The sequence below is a fragment of the Hyperolius riggenbachi genome, chromosome 1 (genome assembly GCF_040937935.1).
Source record: "Hyperolius riggenbachi isolate aHypRig1 chromosome 1, aHypRig1.pri, whole genome shotgun sequence".
Lineage (NCBI taxonomy): Eukaryota > Metazoa > Chordata > Amphibia > Anura > Hyperoliidae > Hyperolius > Hyperolius riggenbachi.
This window is the reverse complement of record NC_090646.1, coordinates 223,601,620-223,624,527: the sequence shown is the minus strand read 5'-3', so window position 1 is coordinate 223,624,527 and position 22,908 is coordinate 223,601,620. Positions and strand designations below refer to the sequence as shown.

Here is a 22,908-nt window from a genome sequence, read left to right as displayed (position 1 = left end):
CACTGCTTTTAATAGGCAGAAGCTTTACACACCCTCTCCAAGCTCTCCTCTCAGCCTATCACACTCTGGTTAGCAGCCATGTCTTTTGTTTGTAAACACTGCCTAAAACTGGCAATTACAAGCCAGGATTGCAGCAGAAACAGCACAGAGGGCCCCAGGAGAACATAATGAATAGATTGGTATGCTTTTTATTGTAAGTATTTTAGAGTACAGATTCTCTTTAAGAATAACATGACTCTTGTAATATACAATATACAGTGATATGGGGACCAGCAGATCGAACCAATTGCACACTAAAACTGTGCAAACTCCCCCGGTCAGTACCCCAGGAATACCTGACAGTATACTATATCCGAACATACACTGTTTAAACAATAGGGTTATTGGAGATCGAGGATGAGCAGTTACTCCAGACCTGTAAGTATTTAGTCGGGTCATTAGATCTCCCTGAAGTAATCTTTTCCATTATAAATATGTACTGAATCCGTCGAAGCCGATCCGTACGGGTTGGAGGTGATGACATGCAGGTCCGAGCGGGTTGATTTTTTTTTTTTTTTTCATAAAGGTTTTTAGATGGGAGCCTGAACTACGTGCTTGTCGAGCAGTTCAGTGTCTCGTCTGCCGCCAACAAGCGACATTCAGGTGCAATTTAAAATTCAATCGTATGGCAGTGCAAAATGCAAATAACTGAGCATGACCGCACACAGATGCTACTCTATGGGGGGGAGGGGGCGTCTGTCTACTGCTGGTACTGAGCAGTAACAAGCCAGTGCATGGGAGCAGCTGACAGGCAGTGAATTTGCCACCTTCAGCTGCCCATCTGAAAGTGTCTCAATAAAGGTCTCTTTTTCTAAATACATGAGCTGTTTCAGTGGATAATTTTATAGATGGTGCGCACCCAGTTGCCCATTTTCTTTTCTGCACTGATGTACATGAGCCCCAGTACAAATATTGCAGTGCAGCACTACTGTGCGATTATCAACCTGGTGTAGTCACTAACTCTTCTCCTTTATTAGTGTATTGCCAGCACTTGCACTGCTTTAGCCAACTTCTCCTTACATTTGCCTCCATTAGTCATGCTCCTCTTATAAGTAGTGCAGCCATGTGTTCTCTATAATGGTACAGACTAACCAGCAAGCTCATGGTGACCCAGAACTCATTGGAGTGTGTAAGGGACTACAATGGTAATGTGCAGACTACCCCTTACCCCATAATTTAGAGATCTACCTAGAAAAGTATGGAAAATCTGTCATATCTTCTTCTTTCTCTCAAGGCATCTCCTCCCAAATAAGGCTCCTTTTTTTTTCTGCGAATATGAGGTGATGACACAATTTACACCAATTGATAAGATGTGTGAAATAAATGAGGGTGTCTGCTGAAGGTTTGAGTTAACTGTACATTTTCCATACAATTTCCTGTAGAAGCCTGAGCGATGGGGGGGGGGGGGATTGGGCAGTATAAGCAACTGTAAGAGTGACCCAGTCAGGTCCTCTGGAGCACTTCATGAGCAGGGCTGTGGAGTTTGAGCCTTTTTGGGTACCTGGAGTCGGTGGTTTCATAAACTGAGTAGTCAGTCGGATAATTTTTGTACCGACTCCACAGCCCTGTTCATGAGTGTGAACATCCCTTGCTCAGAACAGTTCTGATCCAAGTAACTCATTTTGTATTTATCCAGGATATCGGCAAAGGCTTCTCATATTTTTCTCTTGAAAAGTGTACCTTAAGGCTTCATTCATATGCTTTGTAAAACACAGGCTTTCTTAGCGGTGAATAGTGGTGTGTGGCCATGCACTTCTTCAAAACCGCTTCTGCATTATGCTCCATAAAGTCACCATTCAAGTTGCACATTATGTGATTGGTGTAACTGAAATGCTCTGGATGTGCTTTCATCATGAAAATGCATGTTGGCGCATGTAGAAATGTACACAAATGGTTTATGTAAATGCATAAAGTGATTGAAACCTAAACCTCAACTCCAATCAAAGTGTTGGTTTTAACTGTGAAAGTGACTAGGGAATGTTGGGTGTTGACGTGTGTGAAATGATACGGTATTTGGATTAATATGTAGCATATTCAAGCCTGTATTGCTGTATATAATTTAGTAGAATTACTGAAGGTAGCATACACTTTTTTTTCACTCCAGGAAAGAATGGCTAGACCTGAAGTCTGAGTACCTGACGCTGCAGAGAGCCAGTATGAACTCGGTGAAAAAGGCAATGTGGGAATTTAATCGCTTTTCTCCTCAGAAAATGGAAACTGAGAAGAATCTGGATAGTAAAGGTAGAATGACACAGACAATATGAATCTAAGTACTCCTACATCTGTATATCTACATATCTTATTATTGTAAACCTCTGGCCAAAGTAAAATCATACATACCTTGGGGCTTCTTCTGGCCTGATCACTTCCTTGGCGCAGTCCTCTGACTCCTGGATCTTCCGTAAGGGCTCCCAGTATCTTCGGCTAGTCTGCACATGCACAGTGCGGCCACTCATCTTGCTCCCCCGGGCAGGAGAGTTCTGCCTCCTCAGAGAGTTCCTGGCGACCGCAGGGCGTGGGCAGGCCATGCATGGGCAGTAAGCCCTGACTAGCGAAGATACTGGGAGTCCTTACAGAAGATCCAGGGGCGGAGGAGGGCATCGAGGGACAGAGTGAGCTGGAGGAATCCCCAGGTATGTATGATTTTTTTTTTTCTTCTTGTCTTTTCAGGTTCCCTTTTAATTTTGTTTCCTGCTCTCATGCTTACAGACTAACATTTATGCTGTAGCTATACTGCTGACCTAGTTATTGAATCCCTAAGTTGTGCATTTGTTGGACTGTAAGCAACTTCTCAAACCAATCTTTCCCAGCTTCAAAGCTTTAAAGAATAAAATGTTCCCAATTTGCATCAGGCATTGCAGCTGACTTTTTAGTGCGTGCAGTTTGCTGTCCCTGTAGCCACTTAAGGACCACAGGCTTTATACCCCACCAGGCTTTCTGTTGGTGGGCTCTGATCGCTGCTGGGTTGTTTTATTTATTTTTTTTATTTGTTGCTGTTTTGGGCACTGTACTGGGGACAGCCACGTGACACGGCTGTCCCCCTGGGGCACAAGAGAGGGATTGGCTCTCATAAACTGAAGATCGCTATGATTGGCTGGCGAGGGGGGAATACGTATAATTAATAGAAAAAAATACAATTATTTGTAAAAAAGTAAATAAAACTAGGGGGCGATCAGACCCCACCAACAGAAATCTCTGTTGGTGGGGAGAAAGGGGGGGGGGGGGGGGATCATTAGTGTGCTGTGTTGTGCGGCCCTGCAGCTTGGCCTTAAACCTGCAGTGGCCTATTTTGAAAAAAATAGCCTGGCCTTTAGGTGCGTTTAGCACGGTGGTCCTCAAGTGGTTAACTGAGAGGGACACGGAGGCTGATGTATTCCTTATAAACAATTAGAGATTGCCTGGCTGTCCTGCTGAGCCTAGGTCACTAATACTTTTAGCTGTTGACCTTAAACAAGTATGCAAATCAGATGTTCCCCACTGAAGTCTGACTGAATCACACACTTGAAACAAGCATGCAGCTAATCCAGACACCACTGCAGCCAGAGATCAGCAGGATGCCAGGCAATTGGCATTGTTTAAAAGGAAATATGGCAGCCTCCATGTGCCTTTGTTTAGGTGTACTTTAAATCTGTGGATGCTACTTTTTGGAGAAAACACTCACTCAAATATTTAGTACACATTTTCTGGATTGTTGCTCACTCAATGTTCTCCAGCTTTAGAAAGTCTCATACCTATCATCAAGCTTCATGAAGCTGCATTCATTCTTTTACTAGCAGGCATGATTTCTGGAGATGTACTTTAAAGCAAACTTGAAGTGATAATTAACTAATGAGATAAACCATTGTATCACTAAGTCTACTCCTTAGTGCTTTCCTAGAATCACATGGTCTTACTTTGTATTTAAAGGTTAAAATCTGCCTTTAAAGTTGTTGGGCTATTGGATCTTAACCACTTAACAACTGCTTAACGCCGATAGGCGGCAGCTGGTATTGGTTTTACATGGCTCGTTCGAGCGGCCGTTCCATGTCAGTTCACGGAAAGTGTCTCCGTGAACAGCCTGCCAGCCTCCGATCGCGGCTCGCAGGCTAAATGTAAACACATGGGGAAGAAATCCCCGGTGTTTACGTCGCACGCAGCAGCGCCGTAAAGGAGATCGTCGATCCCTGGCCTCTGATTGGCCGGGGATTGCTGGCATCTGATGGGCTGAAGCCTATCAGAGGCGGTACAGGATCGCTGTCCTGTACTGCCCATTGGAAGGAGGGCAAGAGAGGGAGGCCGAATAGCGCTGAGGAGGGGGTTTTGAGGAGCCCCACCCGCTACAGCAAAATAACCGGCGGCGATCAGACCCCCCTGCAGGACATCCCCCTAGTGGGGAAAAAAGGGGGGGGGTCTGATCGCCCTGCCTGCAATGAGATCTGTGCTGTGGGATGAAGAGCCCACGCAGCACAGATCACTCAAAATGAGCCCGGTCCTTAAAGAGACACTGAAGCGGAAAAAAATATATGATATAATGAATTGGTTGTGTACTATGAATAATTACTAGAAGATTAGCAGCAAAGAAAATATTCTCATATTTTTATTTTCAGGTATATATTGTTTTTCTAACATTGCATCATTCTATAATATGTGCAGATTACACAACACTCAGCATTCAAAATGATTCTTTCAGAGCAGTCTGTGAACTAATGACCTCTCCTCTGGCAGAGAAAAAGACATTTGGTTTACTTACAGTTGAGATAATAAAAGTCAGATAACAGCCCTCTCCACGACTTTGAAAGTCGTAGAGCTTAATGGCTTGTTTGCATAGAGATAACATCTGGAGTTTCTGAACTCTTCCTGTACTGGAAACAATTAGACTGATGTTTCTGATCTTAATGTTTTATTTCTTAGCTGTACTACACATACAAATCATAATATCATAATTTTTTTTTCGCTTCAGTGTCTCTAAGTGGTTAAAGGACAACTGAAGCAAGAGTTACAGTATATGGAGGCTGCCATATTTATTTCCTTTTAACCACTTAAAGGGGAACTTCGGCCTAAACAAACATACTGTCATCATGTTACTTTAGTTATGTTAGTTAGAATAGATAGGTAATATAATCTCTTACCCACCCTGTTTTAAAAGAACAGGCAAATGTTTGTGATCCATGGGGGCTGCCATCTTTGTCATGGGGGCAGCCATCTTTTTGGTTGAAAGGAGGTGACAAGGAGCAGGAGACAGTTCCAACTGTCCTGATTACCCCTCCCAGCTGCACACGCTAGGCTTCAAATGTCAAATTCAAAATGGAAAAAAAAAAAATTGCACCAAACCAGCAGAAAGAGAACAACAAAATCAGAAATCCCATCATGCTTTGCACAGCATCAGGGGAAAAAAGCCCGGGCAGTTTTCTTCTGTGCAGCTAAAAATGAGGCTTGTATAAGAGAAACAAAGTTCTGATGCTGTGAAACTGTTAAAGAAACACAAAGCCTTTTCAGTTCTGCTGAGTCGATTTTTAGTCCGGATGTTCACTTTAAGGACCACAGTCTTTTCGCCCCTTAAGGACCAGAGCCTTTTTCTCCATTCAGACCACTGCAGCTTTCATGGTTTATTGCTCGGTCATACAACTTACCACCTAAATGAAGTTTACCTCCTTTTCTTGTCACTAATACAGCTTTTTTTTAGTGCTATTTGATTGCTGCTGCGAGTTTTACTTTTTATTATATTCATCAAAAAAGACATGAATTTTGTCAAAAAAAATTACTTTTTTAACTTTCTGTGCTGACATTTTTTAAATAAAGTAAAATTTCCTATACATTTGAGCGCGAAAGTTATTCTGCTACATGTCTTTAAAAAAAAAAAAAACCCATTCAGTGTATATTTATTGGATTGGGTAAAAGTTATAGCGTTTACAAACTATGGTGCCAAAAGTGAATTTTCCCATTTTCAAGCATCTCTGACTTTTCTGACCCCCTGTCATGTTTCATGAGGTGCTAAAATTCCAGGATAGTATAAATACCCCCCAAATGACCCCATTTTGGAAAGAAGACATCCTAAAGTATTCCGTGAGAGGCATGGTGAGTTCATAGAATTTTTTTTTTGTCACAAGTTAGCGGAAAATGACACTTTGTGAAGAAAAAAAAAATTTAATTTCTGCTAACTTGTGACAAAAAAAAAATGAAATCTGCCACGGACTCACCATAGCCCTCTCTGAATACCTTGAAGTGTCTACTTTCCAAAATGGGGTCATTTGTGGGGTGTATTTACTGTCCTGGCATTTTGGGGGGAGCAAAATTGTAAGCACCCCTGTAAAGCCTAAAGGTGCTCATTGGACGTTGGGCCCCTTAGCGCACCTAGGCTGCAAAAAGGGGTTACACATGTGGTATTGCCGTACTCAGGAGAAGTAGTATGTGTTTTGGGGTGTATTTTTACACATACCCATGCTGGGTGGGAAAAATATCTCTGTAAATGACAATCTTTTGATTTTTTTTTTTCTTTTTTACACACAATTGTCCATTTACAGAGAGATTTCTCCCACCCAGCATGAGTGTGTGTACAAATACACCCCAAAACACATTATACTACTTCTCCTGAGTACGGCGATATCACATGTGTGGCACTTTTTTGCACCCTAACTGCGCTAAGGGGCCCAAAGTCCAATGAGTACCTTTAGGACAGGGGTGCCCACACTTTTTCGGCTCGCGAGCTACTTTAAAATTTGCTGAGGCCAGGCGATCTACCGATGTTTCAAATGCACCCTTCAGTATAGGTTAGCCGGGTATAGGTCCCTTCAGTATAGGTTAGCCGGGTATAGGTCCCTTCAGTATAGGTTAGCCGGGTATAGGTCCCTTCAGTATAGGTTAGCCGGGTATAGGTCCCTTCAGTATAGGTTAGCAGGGTATAGGTCCCTTCAGTATAGGTTAGCCAGGTATAGGTCCCTTCAGTATAGGTTAGCCGGGTATAGGTCCCTTCAGTATAGGTTAGCCGGGTATAGGTCCCTTCAGTATAGGTTAGCCGGGTATAGGTCCCTTCAGTATAGGTTAGCTGGGTATAGGTCCCTTCAGTATAGGTTAGCCGGGTATAGGTCCCTTCAGTATAGGTTAGCTAGGTATAGGTCCCTTCAGTATAGATTAGCTGGGTATAGGTCCCTTAAGTATAGGTTAGGTGGCTATAGGTCCCTTCAGTATAGGTTAGTCGGATATAGGTCCCTTTAGTATAGGTTACCTGGGTATAGGGCCGGTGTCTTCCCGCGGTGGCGTCCAGGTCTTCACTCCTTCTTCAGCTGCAGCTGAGGGAGGCTCCGGTGGGCAGCGTGAGTGGAGTCGGAACGCGGAAGTTTTCCGCCTCTCCTCCCGATTGGCTGCGCATCTCTCCTCCCCTGATTGGCTGCGCGCCTCTCCACCCCTGATTGGCTGCGTGCCTCTCCTCCCCTCCCCTGATTGGCCATGCTCTCTCCTCCAGATAGGCTTCGCGATCAGCGGCCAGCAGCAGAAACTGCATTATACAGCTGCTGGCTGCTAAATTCGATCAGGCGGTCGCGATCTACCGGTAGATCGCGATCGACCTATTGGGCACCCCTGCTTTAGGATTTCAAGGGTCATTTTGAGACATTTGTTTTCAAGACTACTCCTCACGGTTTAGGGTCCCTAAAATGCCAGGACAGTATAGGAACCCCACAAATGACCCCATTTTAGAAAGAAGACACCCCAAGGTATTCCGTTAGGAGTACGGTGAGTTCATAGAAGATTTTATTTTTTGTCACAAGTTAGCGGAAAATGACACTTTGTGAAAAAAAACAATAAAAATCAATTTCCGCTAACTTGCAACAACAAAAAAAATCTTCTATGAACTCACCGTACTCCTAACGGAATACCTTGGGGTGTCTTCTTTCTAAAATGGGGTCATTTGTGGGGTTCCTATACTGTCCTGGCATTTTAGGGACCCTAAACCGTGAAGAGTAGTCTTGAAATCCTAAAGGTACTCATTGGACTTTGGGCCCCTTAGCGCAGTTAGGGTGCAAAAAAGTGCCACACATGTGGTATCGCCGTACTCTGGAGAAGTAGTTTAATGTGTTTTGGGGTGTATTTGTACACACACTCATGCTGGGTGGGAGAAATCTCTCTGTAAATGGACAATTGTGTGTAAAAAAGAAAAAAAAAATCACCCAGCATGTGTATTTTTACACATACCCATGCTGGGTGGGAGAAATATCTCTGTAAATGACAATCTTTTGATTTTTTTTTTTCCCAGAATTGTCCATTTACAGAGATATTTCTCCCACCCAGCATGGGTATATGTAAAAATACACCACAAAACACATTATACTACTTCTACTAAGTACGGCAATACCACATGTGTTGCACTTTTTTGCACCTTAACTGTACTAAGGGGCCCAAAGTCCAATAAGCACCTTCAGGCTTTACAGGGGTGCTTACAATTTAGCACCCCCCCCCACTTGCCAGGACAGTTAACAAACCCCACAAATGACCCCATTTTGGAAAGAATACACGCGAAGGTATTCCATGAGGGCCATGGGGAGTTCATAGAGAATTTTATTTTTTGTCATAAATTAGCGGAAAATGACATTTTGTGAAAAAAAAAAAAAACACAATTTCTGCTAACTTGTGACAAAAAATAAAATTCTATGAACGCACCATGCACCTAACGGAATACTTTGGGGTGTTCTCTTTCCAAAATGGCATCATTCGTGGGGTCTGTCCTGGCATTTTAGGGTCTCTGCAATCATTACATGTATGGCCAGTATTGGGAGTTTCTGCTATACTCCTTATATTGGGCATAAGGGTAATGCACTCTGAGCTGAAAGGAAAAATGAACATCAAACAATCAATCAATCAATGTGGATGAAAAAATATCTGCCAAAAAAATTTGAAAAAAAAAAAAAGAGGGAAAGGCGTCTGCCAGGACATATGAGCTGCCGCCCCAAAAATCCAAACCCACCAGCTCGTATGCCCTGGCAAACCTGATTTATCCATTCACACCGATCGATGTGGATGAACAAATCATTGCCAGAGTTCTTTTTTGATACAAAGTGCTTGCCAAAGCATATGAAACCCCAACACCACTCCTCGGCCCATATGCCTCGGCAAACATATCTTTTTGACTGCGGAGGAGAAATCTCGTCCTGCAGCGCTGCATGCACCGACTTGTGTGTAAGCTGACAGACGCGTAATGTTCTGTCAGGATGCACCATCAGTGCTGCAGCTGGTTAGTCGTTCGCTCGGTCCACCTGGAAGGTTATTGGATGGAAAAAGAGAAAAAAAAAATACAAAAAAAAAACAAAAAAACAAGCAAGCAGCAAAGCAATTACTTCATTAACATTAATAAACTTTGAACTTTTTTAATAAAAACCTTAAAGGGAAGGTTCAGGGACTAACTAAAAAAAATAAAAATCCATTTCCACTTACCTGGGGCTTCCTCCAGCCCGTGGCAGGCAGGAGGTGCCCTCGGCGCCGCTCCGCAGGCTCCCGGTGGCCGACCCGACCTGGCCAGGCCGGCGGCCAGGTCGGGCTTCTTCTGCGCTCCATGGTGCGTTTCACGCCGACGCGATGACGTCATCGGACGTCCTCCGGGCTGTACTGCGCAGGCTCAGTAGTTCTGAGCCTGCGCAGTACAGCCCGGAGGACGTCCGATGAAGTCAGCGCGCCGGCGTGGGACGCAGAAGTGCCGGGCCTTGGAGCGCAGAAGAGCCCGACCTGGCAGCCGGCCTGGCCAGGTCGGGTCGGCCACCGGAGACCACCGGGAGCCTGCAGAGCGGTGCCGAGGGTACCTCCTGCCTGCCACAGGCTGGAAGAAGCCCCAGGTAAGTGGAAATGGATTTTTATTTTTTTTAGTTAGTCCCTGAACCTTCCCTTTAACATTGCAAACCAAACATTAACTTCTTTGCTTACCTGTTTTTGTTTTTTTTTTTTTTGTTTTTTTTTAACTTGTCTCCCGAGGACAAACCTCTCCTCCCCCATGGGACAATGTGCGACGTGCAAATCGCAGAGTTGTGGCGAAGTACATTACGCATTTTGTCCCAAGTGAAAGGAGAGGTTTCTGGCAGCCCTGTGTATTACAATCTCTCGAAACCAGATGTTTGGTTTCACACTGCATATTGACAAATCCGGTGGGTCGAGCCCGCCGCACCGTATCGTCCAAAACAGACCTCCAGGGAATACCACAAGAGTAGCATTCGGCCTAGTAATGAACTGCGTCGCCATAGACTAACATGACTTCCGGGCCGATCGATATTGCCACAGAAGCCACGCAGTAACGTAGGCATGCACTAGCGTTAAGTCAAGCACTTCCGGCGTAGGGGGGGACCGCAAAGTGTGACTTTTGCTAGGCATTTTGCCCTAACGCATCGCAGCAGTGTGAAATGGCACTGAGAGACCCTTGTGTGCCTACTGCTGTGTGTAGAGTTCCCTACTCTCTAATAGTGTACCTGCTCGTGGTACCTCTCAAAACACTCCCCTAGGCATAGGCCAGGCTGGTCAGGACAGGTGAGACAATAAACAGTGGTGTCACGCCTTATTCTAGCCCTGCTGCAGACACGACAACGTTTTCTTCGAATTCGGTGACCTGGGGTACTCGGAATTGGATAGGCGTAATGCCTTCCATGCAGCCGGCTAGTTGCATCTTGGGGTTGGGCCACGGCACCTCCTGGATACAGGAGTTCCAACACGATCTGTTTATTAAATTGAATAAACGATCGAGTTCTCCCAGCCTTACTGTAGAGAACAAAGCTGTTGTAAATTGCCAATTGAATGAGGTAAAAAGACACTTTTTTATACCAGCGTCTTGTTTTTCGGGCAACTAAATAGGGCGCTAACCTCTGGTCATTGAAATCCACCCCTCCCATGTTAGTATTATTCTCATGGACGACAAGGGGTTTTTCAATGACCTCAGTTCGCCGTTGAATTTCAACTGTCGTGTCTGCGTGAATGGTGGACAGGAAGTAAACCTCCCTCTTGTCCTTCCATTTCACCGCGAGCAGGTCGTCGGCACACAAGGCGGCCCTCTGCCCCCGTTCAAGTCTGGTGGTAATGAGCCGTTGGGGGAAGCCCCGGCGACTAGGCCGCACGGTGCCACAGCATCGGATTTTTTCTTTTTTTAAGTGCTGAAAGAGGGCCACACTTGTGTAATAATTGTCCACAAAAAGATGGTACCCCTTCTGGAACAAGGGTGACACCAAGTCCCACACAACCTTTCCACTGCTCCCCAGAAAGTCAGGGCATCCGACCGGCTCCAATTTTGAGTCTTTTTTCCCTCATAGATCCTAAAATAAGATGTATAGCCTGTGGCCCTTTCACAGAGCTTATACAGTTTCACCCCATACCGGGCGCGCTTGCTTGGGATGTACTGTTTGATGCGAAGGCGCCCGGTAAAGCGTATGAGGGACTCGTCTACGCAGATGTCCTGGTCAGGGATATAAGCATCTGCAAATCTGGATGACAGGTGGTCTATGAGGGGTCGCATTTTGTGGAGCCGGTCAAAAGCAGGGTGGTCACTTCGATGACAGGTTTCGTTGTTATTGAAGCGCAGGATGTTCTCAAATCGTGTCCTGGACATGGCAGCAGAGTACAGGGGAACATGATATGCTGGGTCCGTAGACCAATAAGACCGCAACACATTCTGCTTTACTAGTCCCGTGTGAAGGAGAAGGCCCAAAAAAATTTTAATTTCGGAAACTTGGACTGGTTTCCACCGAAAAGGCTGGGCAAGGAACTTTTCCGGATTGGCGGTTATATATTGTGTGGCCTTACGGTTGGTCTCTGCCACAATTAATTCTAAGAGATAGAAAAAGTCTAGGGCCGATCCTAGATTATCTGTCTCCACCTGGACTCCAGACTGGGCAGTGAAAGGGGGAAGTACGGGTGCGGCGGAATCAGAGGATTGCCAATCTGGGTTTGCCAGCACCTCTGGTAAACTAGGGGTAGTACGGGCCCGTCTTCTTGGTGGCTGCGACTGGGATCTTACTGCACGTGCCACCGAACCAGTTTCAACTTCCATGCTGGTGCTCGCCACTTCACCAGGATCTACGGAAGTACTGGTGCTAGGTCCAGGAGAAGTTGTGCTGCTGGTGCCTGCCCCACCATGAAATCTCAGACCAGCACGAACACCACTCTGCTGCCCTTGAGGCCGAACCTGCGCCACCTGCGGTCCAACATGGGGTGTGGTACGCCTGGCTTTAGCCGGGACCTCAACCTCGTCATCACTATCGGTCAGTGAGCCACTGCTCAATTCAGGTTCAAACTCTGACCCGGAAGATTTGTCGAATGAGGCGTCCCAATCGTCCTCATCCGACTGGGCCATGTACCTGAGAACCTCATCATCGGAATACCCCTTTCTTGCCATGGTGGGCTGCTAAATTTAGGAAGCATTCCTCTGAGACTACCCAGAAAAAAAAGAGCACCTACCTAGCAAAAGGGAGTATTTGAGAGGTAGAAAGCTGTGGTCACTGAGTTTTGATAAAAAAAATAAATCAAAACTGAGGTTTACAGTGCCACAGCTATTGTACAGTGTTTTTTGCAGTGATCAGAAAAAAAATTCTGTCACTGCGGTGGGGCGGGCTGAACGCAAGTGCAGGCGAACGATCAGGCCTGATCGGGCAAACTGCGGGGGTTTTTTTGTGGATCCTAGTGACCCTAATAGATCTGACTGCGATCAGTAATGATCACTTACAGATACTATATAGTAATGTTGATTAGCGACAGTGATGACGCTAATTAGTGACTGTGGTGCAGTGGGCTGAGCACTAACTGACACTTACAAAGGGGCCTAGCTAACTGGCCTAACTGCTAACACTAGTGATACTAAAAAAGTGACAGTTTTCACTGATCACTGTTTTTAGATCACTAGGATAGTGACAGGGGGGTGGTGGCGAGTGGGGAATCAGAGGCAATCAGAAACAATCACAGGACAATCAAAGGCAATCACAGGGCACTCAATTCACGGGACAATCAAAGCCAATCACAGGGCACTCAATTCACGGGACAATCAAAGCCAATCACAGGGCAATCAAACCAATCACGGCACAATCAAAGCCAATCACAGGCCAATCAAACCAATCCAGACACAATCAAAGCCAATCACAGGGCAATCAAACCAATCACGGCACAATCAAAGCCGATCACGGGACAATCAAGGCCAATCACGGGACAATCAAGGCCAATCACGGGACAATCAAGGCCAATCACGGGACAATCAAGGCCAATCACGGGACAATCAAGGCCAATCACGGGGCAATCAAGGCCAATCACGGGGCAATCAAGGCCAATCACGGGGCATTCAAGGCCAATCATGGGGCAATCAAATACAATTACAGCACAATCAAATACAATGCGCTGGGAAGGTGATGGGGGGGGGGGGGGTCTGAGTGCGATCTGAGGGTGTGGGGGGTTGATTATGTGCCCGCACGGGGCAGACTGGGTCCTGATCTGACACAGGGGGTAAGGATAGGAGATCAGTGAGGGATTACAGGGGAGAATAGATGTAAACAATGCACTGGGGAGGTTATCAGGAGGGGGGGTCTGAGGGCAATCTGAGGATCTGGGTGGGTGATCAGGTGCCCCCAAGGGACAGTTTAGGGTCTGCGCTGATGGGTGGTGGTGACAAGGGGTGATAGACAGGTGATAAATGGGTGATAACGTTTTATAAGAAAGGTTCTGGGATACGATCCTTTATATTGTGAAGGATCAAAAAACACAGTCCTCTTTAAGGCAATCCACCTTGCCCATCGACACTTGTTTGTACCTTTAAAAAGGACTATATATACTATAATGCAATCTCAAAAAGGCAAAAAAAATCTCTAGAAAAACTTTATTGACACGTAGAAAAGTAGGAAAAATGGTTCTTCAATATCACAATAATAGGTCTTAAAAACACATTGATTGGTTTGAAACAACGAGTGGTTGTAGCTTTGTGGGCATTTGAACTTCAAGGCAACGACACATGTTCGTTTCGGACTTTTGTATAAAGTTATAGCTGCACTTTATCATAGCCTCTGGGAAGGTTTATTGCGTCTGGTAAGTTCAGACGCCCCCCATTTTTTGGCTCTTCTTGCTGGATTGGTCGTCTTCTGGTTGAGCTGCGCAGAAATGGGCATCACGGCCTGACGAAGGGCACATATAACTTTATACAAAAGCCTGAAACGAACATGTGTCGTTGCCTTGAAGTTCAAATGCCCACAAAGCTACAACCACTCGTTGTTTCAAACCAATCAATGTGTTTTTAAGACCTATTATTGTGATATTGAAGAACCATTTTTCCTACTTTTCTACGTGTCAATAAAGTTTTTCTAGAGATTTTTTTTTTGCCTTTTTGAGATTGCATTATAGTATATATAGTCCTTTTTAAAGGTACAAACATAGATGGGTGATAGACAGGTGATCAGTGGGTAAGGCAGCTATATAGCTGTATTCAGTATACAGGGGGGTGGTCTGGGGGGGGGGGGGGGAGATCTGAGGGTAGGGAGGGTGATCAGGGGACCCTAGGGGGCAGTTAGGGACCTACCCTAGGGGATAGCGTCCCTAGATAGTGACAGGGAGTGATTGATGGGTTTTTAGGTGGGTGGTGGGGTGCAGATACTGGTGTGCTGGGGTGGTCAGGGGGGGTTCTGAGGGCTGGGGTGGGCGATCGGGGGGTTTGTGTGGGTGAAAATGTGTTGTGTTACACTTAGCTACACTTACACTTAGCTGCAAGGCTGCCGTCCTCTCTGATGGTCGCACGAGTGACCATCAGCGGAGGAGGCAGCCAGTATAATACAATTTGTTACAATAACAAAGTGTATTATACGCTTTCCCATAGACTGATCGCCGCATTTGAAACCCGCCGGCGCTGCTAATTGGCCGGCGGGTTTCCGAGCAGGGTGGGCGATCGCGTCATTGATGACGCGATCGCCGCACAGCCACCGCTGATGCCGCTCCCGCCGATGGGCGTATTGCGGTCGTTTGCGCCCGGTCTTTGCCGCCGCCCATCGGCTGGGGGCGGTCCTCAAGTGGTTAAAAAATACCAGTTGCCTGGCAGTCCTGCTGATGCTCTGCCTCAAATACTTTTTAGCCATAGACCCCGAACAAGCATGCAGCAGATCAGATATTTCTGACATTGTCAGATCTGACAAGATTAGCTGCATGCTTATTTCTGGTGTGATTCAGACGTCACTGCAGCCAAATAGACCAGCAGAGCTGCCAGGCTACCAGTATTCTTTAAAAGGAAATAATTATGGCAGCCTCCATATTCTCACTTCCGTTTTCCTTTAAGGTAGCCATACATCAGGCAACTTGGCCGATCGACCATGCAAATTGATTATCAAATCAGATGAAAATCAGTGCCACCAAGTGCATGCCCAACCGACAATGCTACAAATTTCAGGACGAAATTGGTTTGCATAAGTCGATCGCACATGCTGCAAGATGTAGGGCCGACTTGCTTGATCTGTTGCGCAGTGGTAACGGTGTCCAATTTCAAAACAATCTAACGCAACAAAACCCTTGGCGATGTGCCCCATGCAAGTAATACATTACCTGTCCGCGGCCTCCGCTTGTCCCCTGCTGGCGCCAGGCGCACTTCGCTCTCCATACACTCACTCCCCACATGGTTGCCTAGTTGCCACGTTACTAGGCAACCACGTGTATGGAAAACAGAGTGTGCCCAGAACCAGTGGGGGAGAAGCGGAATCCCGCGGGCAGGTAATGTATCACTGGCACTGGGGGGGACATTTAACATTAGGGGGAGAGCGGCAAGGTGGTCGGATGTGGTGTCACAAAGCCGATTCCTGATCAATTTCAGCATGAAATTGATTGGAAAGCAGCCTGTGGTATATAGGCAGTCGACAGATCTTTCTAATCAGATTCGATTAGAGAGAGATTTGTCTCTTGGTCGAATCTGCCCATCATCGCTAGATGTTTGGCTACCTTTTACTTATTTGTAGTTGTGCTCACAAGTTTACATACCCTAACAGAATTTGACTTCTTAAACATTTTTCATAGACTATGAATGATAACACACAAACTTTTTTCACTCATGGTTAGTGTTTAGCTGAAGCCATTTATTGTCAGTCAACTGTTTACACTCTTTTTAAATCATAAGCACTACAAAAACTACCCAAATGATCCTGATCAAAAGTTTACATACCCAGGTTCTTAACACTATGTATTACCCCTTTACCGTCAGTGACTGCTTGAAGTCTTTTGTGGTGAGGATAAAGGTTCTATTCTTCCTGGCAAAAAGCCTCCAGTTCCTGTAAATTCTTAGGCAGTCTTGCATGAACTGCATGTTTTGAGGTCTCCCCAGAGTGGCTCAAGAATATGGAGGTCAGGAGACTGAGATGACCACTCCAGAACCTTCACTTTATTTTATTGTAGCCAATGATGGGTCGACTTGGCCTTTTGTTTTGGATCATTTTCGTGTCGAAATGTCCAAGTAAGTCCTATGCTCAGCTTCCTGGCTAATAAGTGCAAATTTTCCTCCAGTATTTTTTGATAACTTCCTGTATTCATATTGCCATCAATTCTGACCCAATTTCCTTTGTTTTTGCAGTTACACATCCCCAAAACATTAGCAATCCACCACCATGTTTCACAGTAGGAATTGCGTACCTTCCATCATAGGCCTTGGTGACTTCTCTCCAAATGTAGCGTTTTTATAGTTGTGACTAAAATTCAACATTTTGTCCAAATCACTCCAAATAACTTTGTGCCAAAAGGTTGAGGCATGTCTCCGTACTGTTTGGCATATTGTAAGCGGGATACTTTGCATCATTTGGGTAGTTTGTGTAGAAATTATGATTTTAACCACTAGGTGACCACGTCCCGCCGATGGACGTGGCGCCAGCCCCAGGACCACCTAACGCCGTTCGACGCAAAGTCCTTGGGGCGTGGTTTGCAGGAGATGGCGCGCGCATCCCTGCTTGGATGGCCTTCAGTCTCCCAGTGGCGATCGTCACACAGAGACTGTTAGACATGGAAACCGCCGTCTATTAACTTAGTACATCGCTGCGATCTAAGGCAGCGATGTATTGAGGACAGCCGTGTAACACGCCTGTCCCCCTGGAAGGCACCACAGCAATCCGCTGTCATAGGCTGAAGCCTATGGCAGCCAATCGCACTGATTGGCTGGTGGGGGGGAGGGCTACATAAATTTTAAAAAAATACATATTTGTATTATAAAAAAAAATAAAGAAATATTTACAAAAAAATAAACATTGGGGGTACGATCAGACCCCACCAACAGAAAGCTCTATCATTTGTGTGCTGAGATGTACGGCCCTGTAGCAAGTCCTTAAAGCTGCAGTAGCCTATTTAGTGAAAAATAGCCTGGTCTTTAGGGGGGTTTAAAGAGACTCTGTAACAAAATTTTCAGCCTATTCTATCCTATAAGTTCCTATACCTGTTCTAATGTGGTCTGTCTTACTGCAGCATTTCCTAGTTGCACAGTGGCTGTATTATCTCTTTTATATAATCTAATCTTCTTCCCTTTGTCAGCTTTGTTGGCTCAGGCAGGAATGTGCTACTCTGCTGTGATAGGTAGAAGTTATATACAACCTCTCCATGCCCCCTCCGGGCTCTGTACGAGTCACAGACTGAGCTTCTCTCAGCCTATCGCATGCTGGTTAGCAGCCATGTTTTTGTTTGTAAACACTGCCTAAAACTGGCAATTACAAGCCAGGATTGCAGCAGGGAGTGGTAGAAACAGCACAGAGGGGCCCATGAGAACATAATAGAATGGTATGCTTTTTATTGTAAGAATTTTAGAGTACAGATTCTCTTTAACACTGCAGTCATCAAGTGGTTAAAATGCGTAAACGCCATTGATTGACAATAAATGGCTTCAGTCAATGACTGTTATCAATTCTATTCTATGAAAAATGGTTAAAGGGAAGGTTCAGGGAGGGTGGGTAAAAAATCAAAATCAATTTCCACTTACCTGGGGCTTCCTCCAGCCCGTGGCAGGCAGGAGGTGCCCTCGCCGCCGCTCCGCAGGCTCCCGGTGGCCGACCCGACCTGGCCAGGCCGGCTGCCAGGTCGGGCTCTTCTGCGCTCCAAGGCCCGGCACTTCTGCGTCCCACGCCGGCGCGCTGACGTCATCGGACGTCCTCCGGGCTGTACTGCGCAGGCGCAGAACTACTGTAGAGCCCGGAGGACGTCCGATGACGTCAGCGCGCCGGCGTGGGACGCAGAAGTGCCGGGCCTTGGAGCGCAGAAGAGCCCGACCTGGCAGCCGGCCTGGCCAGGTCGGGTCGGCCACTGGAGACCACCGGGAGCCTGCGAAGCGGCGCTGAGGGCACCTCCTGCCTGCCACGGGCTGGAGGAAGCCCCAGGTAAGTGGAAATTGATTTTGATTTTTTTTACCCACCCTCCCTGAACCTTCCCGTTAAGAAATCATACATTCTGCCAGGGTATGTAAACTTAAAAATCCATTAAATTAACTTGAGAAGCAAACTTTGTGTGTGTGTGTGTGTGTGTGTGTGTGTGTGTGTGTGTGTGTGTGTGTGTTTTGGTTTTGTTTTTTTGCCACAACTCTGATTAATTATTAATAGTCCAGAGAAACTGTCATTTAAAGCATCACACTGAGAGGAAAAAAAGGAACAAAGTCTAGTTCTGTGTAGGATTGGCATTGTATATACTATACATGTTTATCTCGTGTTACTTGCCACTTCAGGTACCATTTAAGTAAATGTTGTCTATTTCTCTTGATATTCCTTTATAGTAAATGATGCAAAAACTGAAAGCCTTGGACCTCAGTTCATAAGTGGCGTCATTGTGAAGATCACTAGCTCAGATCCTCTGCCAGATCGAAAACACGTAAAGGTAATACTTTATGTTCTGGGTTCTTGTTCAGAGCTCTAATTAAAGATACATTTTTGAGGGAATCCAAAATGAGTGAAATTTGAAAGCTGTTGTTCCTGCTTTAACCCATTAGTATGCATGCATATACATGTTAACGCTTCATCGTCTGAGCTCAAAATCAGTAATGACAATTTTATGATCTACTTAGTAATATACCGTATTTTTTGGACAGTAAGATACACCTAGGTTTAAAGAGCAAAATTATGGGGGGGGGGAATATACTAAACCTGGTGCGTTAATGGAGAAGGAGCGTCTTGTGGTGCTTTTCCACCCAAGCTGTCTGTCTATGCTGCCGCACCTTCTACACTAACTACCCTATACTCACCCCTGCTGCTCCACCAGATACACTAATATGGTACCTGCAACTACACTAACCCCCACTGCCTCCACCAACTACAAGTGCGGATGCCATTACCTATCCAGCCGTCGTGCTCCCAGTCCTCAATCTCGGGCTACAGCTGGCGCGGCCTGTCCTTGTCCCTTCCTACTCCTCGCTGGCAGGCTCTCACAGGCAAGTCACGCATCGCAGCGCAAGTACAGCGGTGGGGAGCTCACAGTTGCCCTCAAAAAGGGTCTCTGGTGTTCATTGAAGAATGTGCCGGTGCAGGCATTCACTGCATGTGAGCCCCACAGCACTGATCCCCTGCACTCACTGGTGAGCTGTAGGCAGCCTGCCTGATGGGGCGATGCACCCAGGACACCGTGATCAGGGGAATCCAGGGGCCACATCACACATGGGGACAGAAGTGATCCCTGGACCCGTATGAATGGAGTGGAGGCATTGGCATTCTGAGCAAGGTGCCAAACTTGCATAGTTGCAGTGTGGAGCTGCTGGGAGTGCATAGAATGTATGCACTTGCAGGGACTGGAGCGGCACTCTCCCCTTGGCAAACAGCTGATGGCGGGGGTGTTGAGGACAGGCAGAGTCCTGTTGAAGTTGAAGGAGTGAGCCAGCCTGGAACTCGAGCTCCACGTTGACAGCGGGGCACAAACTGAGTTGTGGCAATGCTGCAGAGATGCCGCAGGTCCTGAGCTCTGCTATGATGCTAGGCTAAAGTACTGCTGGGCTGCAAGGCTGGGGATCCACGTGGAAAGCAGAGTACAGTCGTGGCAGTGCTGCAGAAATGCAGCGGGTCCTGAGCTCGGCTCTGATGCAGAGATGCCGATGCTGGAACACTGCTGGAGTGAGAGGCTAAACCAAGGCAATGTGAGTCCTGATGTCGCCGGAGCCGGGCATCCATGTTAAAGCAGAATGAAACCCAGCATTTCTACTTTGCACTAATAGATTATTTACAGCATATTATATACAACCAGCATTATTTTTTTTACTAGAGCTGCATTCAAAGGGTTAACACAGGCTTTAGAAGCTTCCCTTCCAGCAGAGCTGGACGCTTCCAAAACTTTACATAATGTTCTCTCTGCTGAACAAAGCCAGACAAGCATAAATGCTTTCTGATTAAGTTAGAGGATGAATAAAGGAGTTATAAATAAATTGCATTGTCAGCTCTCAGAGTAAAATTAGTGTACTTTAGGAATGTATAATTTCTAAATGAATAATAATACTTATGCACAAAAGCAAATATGCTAACCGTATGGCATATAAAAAGTAGGAAAACATGTTTATTGAATATTATGTCAGTTTTATACCGCTTTAAGAGCGGAGAACAATTGTGGCCAGGGGCGGACTGGCCCGGGGGGACGGGTGGCATTCTCCCCCCGGGCCGCCGCCACCTCAATCGATCAGGGCCGGTGCGGTGGTAAAAAAAGTTTAGAGCAGCTCCGCAGCCACTCGATTCAGCCCCGCCCCCAGCAGCCCACTGCTGTTCTGATAGGCTTACTCAGTAGGGCCAGGGAGCAGGGCATTGGCTGAAAGCTGCTGCTTCTCCCGGCATCCTCTCTCTCATTGTGCACCAACAGACTGCGTGGTGCACTGTGTGTATGTGTGTAGGCTCCGCCCCCCGGCCTGTGGAGACCACGCTGAGACTGACACACTTGCCAGGCTGCTGTGTGATGTGCATTCATGGGGAGAAGCAGCCAGGGCCCCAGAGAAGAGAGACACCACACTGCACTGGGAGAGAATCAGATCTGCATGGCTGGGAATTTCTTCTGCTGCTGTGACTCTGCATGCCTGTAAGTTTCTGACCCCCCCTCCCCCACTCCACAGCATTAGGTAGCCCGTTTTTCCCCTCCCCCTCTAGAGAGGTACCATAGCTCCCAGCAGGTTCCCCCCATAGAGGCACTACTGTTCCCAGCATGTCCCTCCCCTCCATAGAGGTACCACAAGTGTCCCAGCATGTCCCTTTCCCTCAATAGAGGCACCAAGTCTCCCAGGAAGTATCCCCCTCCCTTATAGAGGCACTAAAGCTACCAGCATGCCCCCCCCCCCCCCCCCCATGGAGGCACCATAGCCCCTGCTCCAACGTTTTGACCTACGCGTCGATTTTGCCTACTTTCCCTTCTGCGCGTGCTCAGTACTTTCCACGCCCACTCTGCACATGTGCATTTAGGTTTTCTAATTTCCCCTCATCGGTTTACCCTACGGGTGTGCTGAGTAATAGCCTGTGGCTGGAGGGAGTGCAGCGGCAAGTGTGTCCCAATGAGCAGGCCCCTTTCTAGGGGCCGTGCAGCCGCCCTGAGCATAGATGAATCATCTATTTCTGCTACATTTTCATACTTATTTCCATTATTACCTTAATAGCAATAAAATACAGTGAAACTCATAAACAATCTCCCTATATCCATAGTAGGATATTTCGATTTGTAGGTCACCTCGATGGAGTTCTCCATCATTCTGTCATTAGCGTAGGTCATTTCGACAATGTAGGACAAAACGTTGGAGCACCCCATCAAGTCTTCCCCCTATAGAGGCACTACTGTTCCCAGCAGGTCTCTTACCCTCAAAAGAGTTACCACAGCCCCCAGCAAGCTCCTCCCTATAGGCACCACGGCTCCTGTCATGATCCTTGCCTTCCCTAGAGGCACCACAGGTCCCAGCATACCCCTACTTCATATATTGTTGGGTTGTTACCCAGGGCCCCACAGCTGGTTGCTGGGCCCCCCTTGGTCTCCCCAAATTGAATAGTGGACCCCCGGAGCCTCTGCAGAGTATTCACAGCGGAGCGCGCTCAGCTGTGTGCTAACGTCTCCATTCTCACAGGCACCTTATCTCAGTGACCCAGCAGCACATAGGTGTGTACATGTCACCAGGTCATGGAGATGAGGTGCCTGTGAGGATGAAGCACACAGATGGAGGGAGCCCGCTGGCTGGACAGGTGAGTGTGCGCCACTGTAAATACTCTACAGGGGCACCAGGGGAACATTATTCACATTGAAAAAAGCCTGGGGAGCACTGGGGGCTATCTAATTCTATATGGAGGAGGAGAGGCATGCTGGGAGCTGTGGTGCCGCTTTGGAAGGGGAGGAGCATGATGGGAGCGAGCTGTAGTGCCTCTATGGAGTGGGAGAGGTATGCTGGGAGCTGTATCGGTACTCCGCATGCGCAAGTAACATCCACACATGCCCAGTCAAATGGAGTGCTTTTACATGAATGAAAAGAGCCATGCACAAGTGCCTTAGTTCTCCTGGGCATGTGTGGGCCTCATTTGCACATGCCCAGTATGGACATGCTTTCCCACGGTCAAGCTTCTGCACTGAAGAAACCTATGTGACCATTTCCCTGTACTGTCACTGCCGTTAGATGGGGTATTGTGAAATACTGAAGGGAGGGGACAGGCAGTGTAGCTTTAAGGCTGGTACACACAATGCTATATTCCATCAGATCCACGGGTCGAATTGATAATGTCCGGCATGTATGATCTGCTCCCTATCGAGAACGGGATCGTTTTTTTTTGTTTTTTTTTTTGTAGTACTAATCTGAAAATCGATCCCATTCTTGATCAGGAACAGATCAGACATGCCGGAAATTATTGATTTGACCCATCAATCTGACGGAAAATAGCATTGTGTGTACTAGACATTATGAAGCTGGGGGCACCTGCTTCATTTAGGGACACTGGGCACCAATGACTTAGGGGGTGGTGGTGG

The 22,908-nt window shown here is 46.6% G+C and overlaps 1 protein-coding gene across 3 annotated transcripts in view; it reads left to right on the top strand.

Annotated features, from left to right (window-relative positions):
- The window catches only part of LARP7 (La ribonucleoprotein 7, transcriptional regulator), a 97,022-nt gene that overhangs the window by 51,160 nt on the left and 22,954 nt on the right, over positions 1-22,908 (top strand). For all 3 annotated transcript variants that reach the window (XM_068281288.1, XM_068281297.1, XM_068281280.1), the window contains 2 exons: positions 2,144-2,280; positions 18,725-18,825. In XM_068281288.1, coding sequence (XP_068137389.1) covers positions 2,144-2,280; positions 18,725-18,825 — 238 coding nt within the window. The remainder of the gene's footprint in view (positions 1-2,143; positions 2,281-18,724; positions 18,826-22,908) is intronic.